Genomic DNA, 16,628 nt, shown 5'->3' on the forward strand with positions numbered 1-16,628 from the left:
ATTTCTTTCTGATGATTCCTTGATTTTGATATTTTTTCCCCTTCTCTGATTGTTTATCTTTTCTGTTTCTTACTTCTCTGGATGTTGGATGCAAATAAATAATCAAGGAAAATACTTCTGAATGCTTGCAATTTGGGTGTCAACCCCACTAGATATACTACACCACAAAAACAACTGCACAGGAAGGCTAAAACTAATTTTATTGAGATTTAGCTCTGATAACAGAATTGTGCAGATCTGATTGTGCTGTACTCCTTCCTGCTTCGTAAAGTCAAGTGAATCATGGCAATGTCTGCCTCAGCCATTTCCAAATGTTATTCTATTTTTCTGCATTAAAAAAATATTTACCCCTTTTGCTTACCTGACAGTAATTGCATATTTCTTGCCATCTTCCTTGCTCTCTATATGGGCCCTGCAAAAATACCATGGAGCTTTGCTGCCATGGTGCCTTTCATTATTTGCTCAGTTTTGTGCAACAGCAGAAAAATCATAGCATAAATCATAGTCATTGCAGGGAAATTCAGTGTTTCCTACTGAAGAATGTTAGAAGTGGAAATATATGTCAGACACCAAAAAAGGGTATGTGTGAGATTACGCAGGCATGGATCTGAACTGGGAATGATAAAAAAAAAAATACTTTTTGTGTGTGTGGATACTACATGCGTACTATACTTCTGTACATTTTGCAGCAATAATATTTGTTTTCACATTTTACTATTACAGGCTCTCCTGTGCTTTGGTGTGGACAAAATCATAAGGTGTATTTTAGAGAAGGTATCAATTTGCTGCTCAGATATTCTGTTAGACTACAAACAGAGAACTTGCAATCTTTCAGCTGTTGCTAAATTACAACTCCTAACAGCATTGACTATGCTGCCTATTTGCAGTTGATTCCCACTTCTATCTTAAATATTATTTATCTTTGGAAATCAGAAGTCCTACTGGAAGTTTGTTGAAACTGCCATACTGTAGACTTTTGGATTGGCATAACAATTCATAGAAATGAGTGATAACTTCCTAATAAGTATGTAGAGTAACACGTAGGGTTACAGTGGTCATATAGTAAGCAAGGCTGGGTTAAATCAGTCTTCTTCCATAGTGTTAATAGGTTATTCACCCAGAAATCAAAGATTGCCTGGACAGGTCCCTGTACTTTGCTTGGCAAGATTTCAGAAAAGGTTTGCAACTGCCTCTTTCTTAGGCTGAGAGAAAGTGATTGGTCCAAGGTCGCCCATTTTAAGGCAGAATTAGAACTCATTGTCTCCTGGGTTCTAGCTGAAACCTTAACCACTGAACCAAACTGAATTTCACTCAGAATGAAATTAGTCTAGATTATTAGAAAATAATATGAATCTTTTAAAATAAGAGATATCCTTGGAAATGTATGTGGGGGTGGATAAATAGTTGCAAACTGCAAAGTTAAATTGGAAATACCTTTATATATTAATAATCAAGTGATTTTACATGCAGAAGTTGCACCATTAACCAAGAGACATTAAAGAAAGAACCTACTATAAGTATCTGAATATTTAACATAACCTTCCTCAATCTGATGTTGCCTCTTCCATAATCCTGAAGCCAGTAAGTTGACTAGTGGTTCATCAGAATTAAAGGCAAACGCACATACTGATATAAGCTAGCTATAAAGTGATTACATAATAAGCAAAGAAAACAGTTCTATTGAGATATTATCCTGCTAATATAAATGTATGTTTCTTCTTCTGCTTGCAGCATCACCTGAAGCCAAGAAATGCTTTTGAAAAAAATATTGCTATTTTTTTTTATTCCTGAGTTTCTTCAACAGATTGGACTTTGGAGGAAGTTACTCTCCCATATTCATCTAATTCTTCAATGATTGTTTTAATTACTCTGGTTTTCTTTATCTCTAAAAATAAAATAAAGGAAAGAAAAGCAAGAATATAAAAAATGTAAATGGCTTAAGAAATTTATTTGCTTAAGAAATTTCATTAATAGGAAAAAACATTTTTAGGCTTCTAACTTCATATCTGTATCAGAACGTATAAATGTACTTGTCAAATATATAACATGCTCTGCCTTAAGCCCAACTGATTTTAATTATTTCTTTCTTTAAATCGAGTTATTTGCTAGGTTTTGTGCCTGTTTGGTGCAGGCTGTCTAGGGACTGTAGCTATACATAAGACACTTCAACTTTCTTCTTCTTCTTCTTCTTCTTCTTCTTCTTCTTCTTCTTCTTCTTCTTCTTCTTCTTCTTCTTCTTCTTCTTCTTCTTCTTCTTCTTCTTCTTCTTCTTCTTCTTCTTCTTCTTCTTCTTCTTCTTCTTCTTCTTCCATATCTGTTATCGGACGTTGGCGATCATGTTGGCGATCCTGTTTTTATCAGCAGCCACATGAAAAAATGCTGCTGAGTTTTGTCCAAACCAATCCCTTAGATTTTGAAGCCTTTCCTTCTTGTTTGAAGCAATTAAATAATGAACTATTTTTTGATATAAGAAATTAGAAACCATGGATTTTAATATATGCTTTCAATTGTGCTAAATGATGCTGGAGAAAAAAAGAAGTTTCTGTACTATTTCTGGAAGCTACATTACATAATTTTACAGCAACATTTTTCAGAGATTTCATTTTTCATTTTGAAAATGATACACAAAATTTACATCTCTTACCTTCTTGGAGAGATAGCTGTGTTTAAAGAAATTAAAGAGAAGCAACCTGGAATTAAGGAGAAACTTCCTAACAGTGAGGACAATTAACCAGTGGAACAGCTTGCCTTCAGAAATCCTGGGTGCTCCATCACTGGAGGCTTTTAAGAAGAGACTGGACAGTCACTTGTTTGAGATGGTATAGGTTCTCCTGCTTGAGTGGGGGGCTGGACTAGAAGATCTTCAAGCTCCCTTCCAGCTCTATTCTATTCTAAATTTCTTAAGAAGTTTAAAAGCTTGAATATTTTCCATGTTACTACAGATATAATTTTGCTATGTCTTTGAATTCTCATAATAACAAAGAATTTTTTTAGATTCATAATTGGGAGGCAAATTATTAAATTAGGGTCAATCACACACTATTCATGTTCATTTACTAAATATGCATTGCCCAAATCATGATAATTATTTATCACATGCTAAATATACATAGTAAATGGAAGGACAGAAAGAAGGAAAAGATATATTTGCTATGCAAATACTACATTATTCCATTGCTAGAGCATAACATTTGCTCATGAAGATGAATTTTGGAAATATGAATCCATTAACACTGAGTCTTCAGCATGTCATGACTTATTGAGTAGAGAGAGACTGTGGATATGTAAGGATTTTGTTTGTACTCCCCCTTTGTCTGTCACTCTGCCTGACCTTTACTGAAGTGGTTGCCAGTATTACGTCACTTCCTTTGGTGTCTCTCATCCCAGAGAAAAGGGTATGTGCTCTTTGACTACCTTGCTCCTGAGGTTTTACATTTTTAAATTAATTGTAATGTTGTATACTGATCAGAGTCACTAATGTGTGATTTAGGCACCTATATAAATCTATCAAATAAATAAGTCAAAACAGAAAAGAGGGGAAAAAATGAATAGAGCTCAACCACCATCCTAATCCAAGGCCTGCGAGAACAGTCGGACTGCCCCACTAGATTCCCAGGTAAAACACCAAGCTCCCCTGGAACTGGCTGGTCTATCAGGCCTTCTCTTCCCATGACACAAACAAGCTGAGGGATAGAATCAAGATCACGTGAAGTATTAATACCACTTTACAATGCCTTAGTAAGGCCACACTTGGAATACTGCATCCAGTTTTGGTCATCACAATGTAAAAAAGATGCTGAGACTCTAGAAAGAGTACAGAGAAGAGCAACAAAGATGATTAGGGGACTGGAGGCTAAAACATATAAGGAACGATTGCTGGAACTGGGTATGTTTAGTTTAACGAAGAGAAGGACGAGGGGGGACATGATAGCAGTGTTCCAATATCTCAGGGGCTGCCACAAAGAAGAGGGAGTCAAGCTATTCTCCAAGGCACCTGAAGGCAGGACGAGAAGCAATGGGTGGAAACTGATCAAGGAGAGAAGCAACCTAGAACTAAGGAGAAACTTCCTGACAGTTAGAACAATTAACCAATGGAACAACCTGCCTCCAGAAGTGGTGAATGCACCAACACTGGAAGTTTTTAAGAAGAGACTGGACAGCCGTTTGTCTGAAATGGTGCAGGGTTCCTGCTTGGCAGGGTGTTGGACTCGATGAGCTCCAAGGTCCCTTCCAACTTTTTTTTTTATATTATTATTATTATTATTATTATTATTATTATTATTATTATTATTATTATTATTATTATTATTATTATTATTATTATTATTATTATTATTATTATTACCAGAGCATGTCCAGGTAATGGACAGATGGTAGTGTTCCTCAAAATGAGATCATATTGCAACTGTCCTGAGACAAAAAACAGGTCTAATGTGCAGTCCCTAATATATATGGACCATAATGGTTGTAATGGAAACCACAAACTCCTGAGCTACCCCAGGCTTAAGGCCATCAGGTGGCAAAATGAAGAAATTGAAGAACTTTCTTAAAATGTTTAAAAGCTTGCATATTTTCTGTGTTACTACAGATATAATTTTGCTAAGCATCTTCAGCCTTGGGAGCTCTGTTGCCAGTCCTGCAATAGAATACAGGAACTCAAATGAATAGTAACAGGAGTTTGGAGACAGTACATGAGATTCAACCCCAACTGTTCCATAGAGCCAATTTCATCTGTTTATCTGCAGAGCAGAGCCTCTGAAAGCCCACAACACCTCCCCGGTGACAACTGCTGTCATCCTTCCTCTCTCCTGGAATCATGGCTAGTGCCAGGCCCAAAACACAGACAGGCACATTTCTGAAAGGGGAACAACCCTCCCTCCAGGACCACTCAGGTCTTGCTAACAAAAGTAGGGTGCGTTAGGTACTAGCCTGTCCATTTAAGGCATTTCTATTTTTAAATAGTAATTTTATTAACAGTTATAATTGCAACAGTATCTCTGGTAACCCTTAATAGACTTTTGCTGACATCAAGACTGAAATAACAAGGTTTTATGGATTTGTCTATAGATAAGAGATGGGATATGGGAAGAAGAGATCATTTATCACATTTTAAGAAAAGATGATAAGGTCTGTACAAATTTTAGCACTTTGGGAAAGGCTATAAGGAGTTATTTAGTTTAGAATTCTAGAAAAAAAATAACTTATGTGGTGAGGAAATAGAAGTAGAGAACAAAAACTCTGCATTGAATCAGAAACAATCACAATATTGAATTCCAAGAATATTTACCTTTATCTTCAGTAGTGGATTCAATGTTTCTGGTTTCACTTTTTCTAGAACTGGTCTCTGTGCCAGTCTTTGTGCCTCTGACATCAGAGCCTGAAGCTCTTAATCCTGAACCTTTTTCAGATCCCAGATTTTGTGATCCCAGATCTTTGCTACTTCTTTGTCCAGATTCTCTGTAATAAGCAATAGTTTGACAATGTTACTTTTAGGGAATTGTATTTCCAAATTGTTATTAGCAGAAACTCTGTGCATAGTCAACAGATCTTTATAAGATGTTCACAATATTAATATGAGGTAACAGAACAGAATTAGAAGGGACAGGAAACCCTATATCATTTCAGACAAATGGTTGTCCAATCTCTTCTTAAAAACTTCCAGTGTCGGAGCATTCACAACTTCTAGAAGGAAGTCATTCCAGTGATTAATTGTTCTAACTGTCAGGAAATTTGTCCTTAGTTTTAGGTTGATTCTCTCCTAGATTAGTTTCTATCCATTGCTTCTTGTCCGGCCTTCAGGTGCTCTGGAGAATAGGTTGACCTCCTTTTCCTTGTGGCAGCCCCTCAAATATTGGATCACTGCTATCATGTCACCCCTAGTTCTTCTTTTCATTAAACCACACATAACCAGTTCCAGCAACCATTCTTTATATGTTTTAGCATCCAGCCCCCTAATCATTTTTTTGCTCTTCTCTGCACTCTTTCTAGAATCTCAAAATCTTTTTTACATTGTGGTAACCAAAGCTGGATGCAGCATTCCAAGAGTGGTCTTACCAAGGCATTATAAAGTGGTATTAACACTTCATGTGATCTTGATGATCTTGAACTATACAATTCTTAAAACATAGATTTAATCCCCTAGAATGCCATACATTTAATCTCATGTTGTTCAATAGGAATAGTAAATTTGCAATTTTGACAATCTTCACTAGTTTTCATGTGTGAAAATGTGTGCTTGTTTAAAGTGAAAAAATATAGCACAGTATCCCACACTCAATCCGCAGTCAGAGTTGTTACACTCATTTAGTTTGCTTGTTTTTGTTGGTTTGTGAATCAGTTACTGTGTGGATATTTCTAGTCTAGAAATGCTAAGCCTGTTTGGCTAAAGCTTCCAAGATTACCACTAATTTATGACAAAATTGAATTGTGGTATATACCCTTTTTTGCCTGATGGTTCCTTCATTCCTTTTCCTGATGCTTCTCCATCAATTAGGCGTCGATAAGTTTCAATCTCATTCTCAAGACGGATCTTAATGTCCAGGAGATGCCTGTAGTCTGCATTCTGACACTCCATGTCTTCTCTGATTTGTTGCACTTGGTTCTCCACACTGCTAATCTTTCCTTGTATTTTCAAGAGTTGGGCACAATATTGACCTTCTGTCTCTGCAAGGGTCCTTTCAAGTGATTGCCTCTGAAAGGGAACAGAGATGCAGGGCTTATTTCTGTACAGTCAGCCCTTCAATAGTTAAGTGTCCAGGTGGGAAGTACCTTTGTATAAATCTATATTGACAAGAAATGTCAGGCTGCTTGCACCTAAGTATTTTGAGAAAAGTGATTTTTTTGGCAATAGACTGTCATATCCTGAATAAATGCCCTATACTTCTTAAACTTCGGGAATAATGTAATGTTTATTTGAACTCTTTGTAAGAATTTCAAGCCTGAGCATGGTTCACCAACAAAATAGAGTGGTACAATCCTTTGTACCCTATTCTATTTTATAAGGCTTTTGTTTCTAAAACCATATGCATGCCAGTATGTTGTTTGCATGGGTTAGGCTCCATCTCAATCTTGTTGAATTCCATAATATGAATTGTTGTAACTAGATTGTCATTTTGTTCTTGAATGTTTGGGAGCACTTGAGTATATATATAAAGCTTTACTTAAAAAAGCAACGTTATGGTCCAGCTTGCCTTTCCTAATGTGATGCCATTTAAGAAAAGTAGCAGGAATTCTCCAGAGGTTCTAGTCAACACACACCTGATAAGCAATTGGCTTTGGATCTTGTGCATTACAGTTCCAACGTATCTAGAATTGAGGTAATAATGGCAGTGCCAAGTGTTTACTATTCAGTAGAAGCTGGATGGGGTTGTATAAACCAATCTGCTGCTTGATATGTGAAACACAAGGCTAGAGCATGTCCAGCCATTGGGCTCTCCAGCCTCTGTTTGAAGACACCCAACAAGGAAGAACTCCTCTAGCTATTTGGTTCCATAGTTGAGCTACTGTGAAATGTTAACATATGCTTCTTCTACTTTTCCACAAAGATCTGTCCGCCTGTACATTTTGTTCTCAATTTTCTGCCTAATACATAGGAAGTATTTCCTGGAAATATCCATTTGTTTGATCTTTTTATTCTTTAAATTTGAGAATAAACCAGGAAGAAACTTAGGGTTTATTATCCCAGAATAACCAATATCAAATTGCACTGATAGCTTTAAGATTTGTAGATTTCAACTCCCAGAATTTCCCAGTGAGCATGCCGGCTGGAAAATTCTGGGAATTGAAGTTCACATATTTTAAAGCTGCCAAAATCAAAAAACACTATTTTAAGTATAGGATTTTATAACTTTCTTCAATTTTCTGTCCCCCCCAAGTATTGTAATTCAATATCCACAATTTTCAATTAGCATTAAATTAAGAATCAATTTTATAATTATAATGGTTTATTTGGTGATAAAGACTGTCCTTACCAAAGAAAGCTGGGTTTTCATGTCAATCTCCAAACTCTGGAGAATATGTCTCAGGTCTGCAATTTGTTTTTTGTTAGTGGTGGTTTCTTTGGCACTCACGTTGATTGTTGTATTTAATTCTTTACTCTACAGTAATTCAAACACATGATTACATTTGAAATGACAGAAACAAGCACTGAGTCACTGATTGCATTTTTTCCATAAAATCTGCCAGCTGCCATCAGACACAGCATCCGTAGGGGTATCAAAACAAACTATGTATTAAAAGAGCATAGATGTTCAAAACTTCTTAAATGCTTGCTGCTGGTGGTAATGCCATCTCAGTGTGTACTTGAGTCAGTTAGGAAAGGTTTTGTTACTGCTTTCCATGCATGCATTTTTACTACACAGAATTATTGAATTAGAAGGTACCTTGGAGGCCGTCTAACCCAATCCTCTCTTTAACACAGGATCAGCTAGGGTGATGTGACAGATCACCACCCAGCCTCAATTTGAAGGCTTGCAGTGAAAACAAACTGATATAATATGGCAGCTTGTTTCAGTGGTTAGTAGCCTATGTAGTTATAATGTTCCTCCTGATCTATAGCCTGAAAACTTTCTTGAAGTTTTAACCCACTATTCTGTTTCTTTCTTCTAATCTAAGGGAAGAAAGAAACTCCCCTCTCTCTTCTGTGTGACAACACTTCAGCTATCTGAAAACTCAATTTTCTAATTGAATATTTTGAACTGTGGTACCTGGAAGCAGACGTATTATTCTTTGTGCGGTCTGATCAGCAAAGGATAGGGTGGAACAATGACTTCCTGTGATCCAGATTTGTTTGATATGTTTTTATTTTGCCTTTTAGGTTAAGTGACTGCAATAATTCAACAATGCTATACATATGAGACTAAAAATCTGTAAAAAATTGAGTTGGGCGTGATGGTTGTTGGCTATATAGACACATTTATACAGTCTCCTTGACCATAAAAGCTCATTAGGAAATAAAACAGTTAAAATATTGGCATGTAAAACATGAAAATATCAAGAAAAAGCTATGAAGAATGAAATGATTTTGAACCAACCATGGGGCTAAATTATATTGTCCTGGAGTTAACTGGCTACAGCTAGCTATAACTCAGCAGGCCCTGTTAATCTGATGAATGAAGGTACAGTTCCTTGCAGCAAATTTTTATGGGATAGAGGCAGTCCCTTCAGTCTCAAATTCTTTGCCGCTACTAGTTTGTGCTGATAGATTATTTGGGAGGCTGTCCAAATTTCTTTCTTTGTAGATTGTGGCCTGCTGTGCCTTCTGTTATAGCAACCTAACTATAGTTCATTGTAAGCTCTAAAAACACCAAAAGTGCATTCTTGTATAGAAAAAATAATAACTTCTAAAAAAGCATGGAAAGGCTTCATTCCTTAGTGAAGCCAGTGCATTAACTGACCTGGCATCCAAAGGATGTTATCATTATAAATTCCTTCATTCTTGGGGAAAATGATCTTAGACATTTTTTAACATTAAAAACCCCCAGTAACATATTTTTTAAAATAGAAATCTAGTGCTGGACTTGGTACTTGGCTTTGTAGATGTCTAGAGACATTTCCTCTTTGTTATTACCTTTTCAATGAACCAGGTTTCAGCATCTTTGCGATTCTGCTCTGCCAAAGCTTCATACTCTGTCCTCATCTTGTTGAGAACTGCAGTCAAGTCCACTCCTGGTGCTGCATTTATTTCAACATTTATGTCTCCAGCAACTGTGCCTTGCCAATTCTTCATTTCCTAAGTGCAAAAGGCAGTGAGAAGGGTAAAAAAAAGAGAAAGGGGAGATATTACTCCATTTTTTTTCACTGTACAATTAGTTTGGTTTGCCATTTAAAATTTTTGCCTGAGTCCCATGGGGAGAAGGGCGGCATATAAGTTGAAATATAAATAAATAAATAAATAAACCAACTGTCTCACTTTGCACATCTTTATATATTAATATTTCCATGCAGGAGTTGCAGTGGAGAATGCAGTCTAGCAATGTGGACTGACAGCTGTTTAGTCTTTGTTTGAATACTTTTTTAAAAAAGTCCTACAGAATTAAAATTTCAGTAAAGCCCCTTTTCTAATTACTACTTCTGAGAGCCAAACGACTCCTAAATTTAACCATAGTGAATGCCACAAATCACATATTGTGATTACATTTCCCAGAATTTCTTAGAGGGCATCAAGTTCCTGAAGGCTGATATAAACTGCTTTAGAAACCTGGCTACTTTACCTCTTCATGGTTCTTTTTGAGAAAAGTCAGCTCTTCAGTTAGACTTTTAATCTGTATTTCCAAATCACTCTTAGACATACTCAGTTCATCCAGTAATTTTTTAAGACCATTGATGTCTGCTTCCACATTCTGGTGGAGGAACAGCTCATTTTCATATCTTGGAGAAAAAAAAAGAAGACAAGAAAGTGCTTTGAAAAGTGCCAACTTGGCTATTGGTAGACCAAAATATTGAGAACTGGTGATAGAGGCTTATTAATGGCTGGATTGTTTGAATATGCTGAGGTCACGTCCTGGTTTTGCTTGCTTTTATCAGCATTTGCACATTTTTAATTGGTTGCTCTTGGGCTGAAGAACCTACTTCATTCTAAAATCATCAGCAGCTAGTCTGGCATTATCTATCTGTAGAATCGTGCCGGCATTCCGAATACTTGCTGTGATGATCTGTGTGGAAGGAAGATAAAAAAGCATTTTAGCAGGTTTATTTGCATTTTATAAAAGTAGATAAACTGAATCAGAAAAATCAAAGATACGATATATCTTATATTAATTTTTGCAGAAAATCTAATTTTAAAGTACTGCTGGCTTCCTCACCTGCTTGATTTGTTGAATTCAACTCCCAACATCCCAACGGCATGGAGATATTTACAGTCCACCACAACTGGGTGCAAATTTATTACAGGAATAATAATATTACAGGAATAAAGATAAATAGGCTTCCATAACTTGTTCCTCAAAATAAACCTAGTCTGCTGTAGTAGTGTGAATTGCAGTCCCAAACACATTTCAACATTACCAGAGTGGGAAAGGCAATAAAACTGCATCTTATAGCAAGCCACAAGTTCACTATCCCTGAGTTAGGAATTATATGTTAAACTTTGTATTATGCTAAATATATAATGTAAAAACCTCTGTTGGTATTGATTCAATTGAAACAGTACTTCTCATATTTTTTCCTTCATTACTCCAAACTGCTTATCAAAAAATATTTATTTAAATATCCCTGTTGTGATGGAGTAACGGCTTTCTGTGTTGTTACCCAAAGGATAACCAATTTTACCCAATGTTAGGTAATTCATCCAGATTTGGGAAGCACTGAGTTAAAGTAAGCTTCAGTCCTCAAACTGCATTTGTGTACAGCATATTAGGAGGGAAAATTTGAATTCTTCTTTAATGAAATACTTTGTGATAGGAAGAGTTTTCCTGCACAACAGTTAAAAGGTGGCAGATCAATTTTGGCAATGACAAAAGGGGATTTTTGTTGACAAGAGGAGAAGCAGAGATTAAAAGTCCTTGCAGACTGTGGTTCAGTCCCTGCATTAATACTGAAGAAATCAAATATACATAGGAACCTGCATATTATATTCTTTAAATCTATTTTAATTTTATCAGGATACCAACATAAAAATTACATAAAACAAAGCACTATGATCACCCAAAGTATCCAAATGAAGACAATTTATATTTTGTAGATACTGTCTTAGTTGAGAAGTGGTTAGTAATTATATATTTCAAAATATTATTTAAATTACATTAAATTAAATCAATAAAGGGAGAGGAAGAAAATGATAAATGAGATGGTCATAATAATTATCCTGTAAAATTCTCATTAGCTTATTACATTTTGCATTTGCAATGAAAGATTATTTTATCTGAAATTATTTGGGTTGGTAAAGCTATGTAAAAGAAGGAGTTTGGAAATAAACATGCAGTAAAAGCAAAATAAAACAAAAGTTTGTTCTATTTTTCTTTTCTGACTTCCAGTATGTTTCAGACTAAAAAGAGGCCAAATACAATAGACATTAGGAAAATGTAACATTTATACAGATTATAACATTTTTTATAAAAACTGCTTTTTTAAAAAAATGAAACAAAAATACAGTTTTACAATAACTGTAAAATCTTCAAACTGTAATAACTTTAAACTAAAAACACAGCAATCCCCTGTGATATTGTATAAAATTATTCAATTAAAATATTTTCTTGAAAGAAAGGAAATTCTTGGGCAAGGAACAAGGCAATTAACAAAAATTGAAAAATTAATAGGAGAAGCAGATTGTGAAACCTTGTATTTCCTAAACTGATGTATTTCCTAAAACATATATTTGATACTGGAATCAAATCAATCTGTCTGTCTATCTGTCTCTATGGACTTGGATTGGATTAAATAGACAATTGGATTTATTTAAATCCTTTCTCTCATATGAAGGAAGCCACTTTAAAAGTAGCTCATAGGTGTGTAATTTGTAAAATAAACTAATTTTACTGTTTTGTTGAGAGGGCTGTTATGGCAGTTTGCAAATAAATAAGTGAAAAACTACACAGCTGGTTTTGCTACAAATTTATGATAATTGAAAACTTTACAAGATAAGCCATGAATAGCCCATAAAACTAGCAACCATCTTTCAGTTATTGGCAGACATTGACATGATCCAAAGTGTTGGCCAATTAATAGGTAGTTTGAAAAAGTTTGGCAAATTGACATTGTATATGCAATGTATATCTAACAGAACAAGTAGCTGGACCTGAAATCTCAGATTGCATGATAAAACATACAGTCTACTTTTTAGCAGAGACTCTAACTATATAAATGAAAGGCAGAGAGAACAGAGAGACTTTTCCCCTCTCATTTTCATTATTATAGAGCTTTGTGAAATTGATTGATAGTATGTACAGGACAGATCAAGAAAAGCTATGCAACCTATAAAAAAATCTTTTATTTGGGAAAGGGCTGTTTTTCCCATTCACAGGAACTGTTGACTCCTCCATCTTCCACAGGTATTCACGATGGGAGTGGCAAGTGATGAAACATGCCACATACTTGCATTTTACACAGATATGAAAGGGCCTGGCTTGCACTGTGGCATTATGACACATGTTTCATCATTTTGGTGTCATAGTGATTAACAACAAATCTCTAAATCAGTCTTCTCATAAACTTAATATTTTTCATGAATAATCTAAACTGGAACTCATCGTAACATTTCTAGCTATTTTCTAGTAGTCAGTCTCATTATTCATACAAAAACTTGGCATTCTTGATTTTGTCTGCTTGTGATAAGTATTTTTATTTCATTCTGCCTCCCACCCTCTGGACTCAAGGCACTATATTGTAACAGACATATGATTGCAGTTGTTAGAAAAAGCATCTAGCTACAAAATTATGTTATGCTTTTTATGAAAATGTATTTATATGAAGAATAACATACACAGAGTTTTCTTTCTTTTATTTTTAATTTACACTGCTGAAAAAGGTTGAGTGGAATAAGATGCTGATGTTTTTTTCTGTGAAGAACGGGAATTTTGTTACTTTAAAAGCTGTCTTAACTCAGAGGGTGAATTAAAATTAAAATTGAAATTCAATTTTTGCCCTCTTTGGTTAATTGGTTGGAGAGAAAAGTAATCAGTTCATAGTACCGTACCTCTCTATCTCAGCATTCTGAGGTAGGCAGAAATGAAAAAATCATGAACAGCTTAAAAAGGTTTTGAAGGAATTGGGAGGTAGAATTATGCTATAAATAGCTCTCAAAAGAATGCAGTCCAGTTTTTGCTGAAGAAGCTTGGAAAATCTTTCTCCACTTTCCCTTCACCATGACAAAACACAATCTGATAACATACTTTTCCCATTGTGTCCCCATCATATTGCCTTTATTTTCCCTAAGCTCATGAATGAGATAGCTTTAAGTTGTCCTTAGCTCAACCAGTGTTAAAAATAAGATTCTCCTCCCCCCTAATTGCAACATGCAAAGGTAAATCAAATGTGTATAAACTGTTAAGCTTTATAAAAAATTGCCAAATGGCTACAGTGACTAGGAACAGATGAAATAGAGGCGGATGGGAGACTGGCAATGGGGACAGCAGATGTCAGGCTCGTATACCTTACTGACAAGGATGGATAGATGACATTCCAAATCAGCAGCAGAGAAAGCTGAATTTGCAATGCTAAGAAGTAGTCTATGGTCAATAAGTAAGCAATGCCAGGATGAAAATTTTCATTACCTGTGGAATAAATAGCTTTTGTAATGGAGGTACAACTTGGAGACAAGTTGTTGCCATATACCTACTCCAATTACACACACACACACACACACACACAGGGACACACACCAATTTCAACAGAAACAGAATTTTGTGGGATGAAGCTCCCAAACACTGATAGATTCTGGCATGTGGCTCTGCAGATTACATTGTCTGTTTGCTAAACAACCTGAACTGGTAAAATAATTCCTCATTTGATTTTTCAAAATCCATTGAAGAACTGGCTTACCTTATTTCGAAGGTCTTCAATAGAAGAATTATATTTGCTATCATTGTAGAGTCCTTCATTAATATGTGTTGCAGATTTCTGATACCAATTTCTGATTTTTTGCTCAAGATCACCATTTGCCTCTTCCAAAGCATGCACTTTAGCCAGGTAGGAAGCCAAGCGGTCATTTAAATTCTGCATGGTTTCTTTTTCCCCTCCAGCTAGAAGACCAACATCACCACCAGCAGAACTAGAGTTGTAGATGTGGAAGCAACTACCAGTACCACTACCACCAGTTTTACCCCATCCTGATCCAGAGCCCCAAACTACCCCACTACTAAAGCTTCTTGTGCTGGATCCTCCACCAGACCCATATATACTGCAGCTAGAAAGTTTAAGAGGTGCCCCACTACTGCGAGAGGAAGTAGTCTGCCTAGATCCACAGGCAAAATAAGACATGATGTTCAGTAGGTTTCAAGAAGAGTATAAAAATGAGCCAGTGACAACTAAGAAGAACCTGAATAATAAAGAATAATCTCCAAGCTTTTATATGTCAATTTTTAAGGGCGTGTTCTTTCATTGGAATGTCATTTCATACCTACATTGTTTGGCCAATTTATCATTTCAAACCCGTTTGACTGATGGCTATTAATAATGAGACCTGATATTCCATCCTGATGATTTCCCCTTGGGCTATTTGTCATTTTTTCCCTTTTTTTTTTAAGGTGGAGAATGGGTGGATTTGACCAGGCCAAAACTTTCATTAAGTTTTCAACAAGATTGAGTAATTATCTACATCTCAAAGTCTTTCCATCATTTTAAAAGCTCATTGTTAGATACATATTTTCAGATATATGTGCATTTATGAAGTCAAGTCTTTCATAATAGGAGGGTGTACAAACCTTTTTTGAGGAGAGTGTTTTCTCTTTGTTGTTTTTTCACCCTGGGTGTTGGTACAAAAAGCTATGTGACTTGATTTATTTCTGGAAAAGCATCCTTACATTATTTTAATGTATTTTTTTTCTTGTGTGAAAGCTATTTCACTAAGAACTTTGTTAAATACCAGCGGTTTTATTTCTTGCCATTTTTCTTTCCTTTTCATATTGTTAATGATCCAGCAGATGAAAGACATTTCAATAGCTATCTTAATCAAATGGAAAAAAAATATAAAAGTTTTGACTAAAAGCTCACAATTGAAAAAAGTCAAGCAAGTAAGGAGATTATTTTTATTACATCAAGTAGTCTTGAAAATACAAATGATATCTCCTATTTAAAAGCAGTGGTTAATTTCTGAGAAGAGCCAGTCAGAAGGTTTTGACAGATATTGAGTATTAATGTTAGAATAAATGTAGCCTGAGCCTAGTTTGCTCTAGTCTTTATGATCAAAGGTGAAAAATTACTGAAGCATATTTTCTTTAACCTATGTCAGACTCAGACTTCATGGTTCTTTTGCCACATAGCTCCAGTCTTATTTTGGATTCTCCACAATGCAACAATAACATTGCAATAATATATATCAATATCCCAAAATGGCTATTATATAAATTATCAGAAACAAGGGTTTCTTATATCTCTGAATTGCTTAGAATACACTCCATGATAACTATGTTCTGTGTGAGCACTCAGTGGGTTTTAAACCTATGTTAATCTTGAGTTAATTCAGCAAAACCATTTTATATACTCAGTATTGAAGCAAGCCCTGTGCAATAATCAGTTATGTTCAAAATTAATACGATCAGTTATAATAAGGATATTGAGCTCTGGATGTTCAATGCAATCTTTAAATGTGAGTCCATTTATGCAACATAAAACTTTATATGTTACAAGAAGCCTATTAGCCTCATATGTAAAATAGACTCCCTGCAGCTTGTTCAACAAACTATGCATTTCATCACAGAATTTATAGGTGAATTCTAATCAAGCATAAAAACTACAGATATGCACTGTTTTTAATCTAGATTTTAAAATTAGATATCCATCATTTCAATTCCTAGTCTGGCAATCTCCAGGTAGATTGTTCCATAACAATCCAAATATCTTAATTGTCTTCAGGATGGGGATTCTGTGAGATGCAACACAGAAATCTGAAGGGCATCCAGGTAAGGCTCTTATAGCACAGTCCAGATCTCAAAATATGATTATGTACTTTATAACCAGCTCTTATTTACCATATA

At 35.3% G+C, this 16,628-nt stretch overlaps 1 protein-coding gene across 1 annotated transcript; it reads right to left on the reverse strand.

Annotated features, from left to right (window-relative positions):
• Window positions 1-1,439: 1,439 nt before the first annotated feature.
• Window positions 1,440-14,913, reverse strand: LOC107303119 (keratin, type I cytoskeletal 12). The gene is made up of 8 exons (XM_029287352.1): window positions 14,476-14,913; window positions 10,570-10,652; window positions 10,212-10,368; window positions 9,569-9,730; window positions 7,971-8,096; window positions 6,438-6,691; window positions 5,288-5,457; window positions 1,440-1,885 (listed from the first exon to the last, which is right to left on the reverse strand). The coding sequence occupies exons 1-8, from the start codon at window positions 14,911-14,913 to the stop codon at window positions 1,782-1,784; spliced, it is 1,494 nt and encodes a 497-aa protein (XP_029143185.1). The 3' UTR covers window positions 1,440-1,781.
• Window positions 14,914-16,628: the final 1,715 nt, after the last annotated feature.

Source organism: Protobothrops mucrosquamatus, unplaced genomic scaffold, assembly GCF_001527695.2.
Source record: "Protobothrops mucrosquamatus isolate PMUCROS unplaced genomic scaffold, P.Mucros_1.0 scaffold1, whole genome shotgun sequence".
Taxonomy (NCBI): domain Eukaryota; kingdom Metazoa; phylum Chordata; class Lepidosauria; order Squamata; family Viperidae; genus Protobothrops; species Protobothrops mucrosquamatus.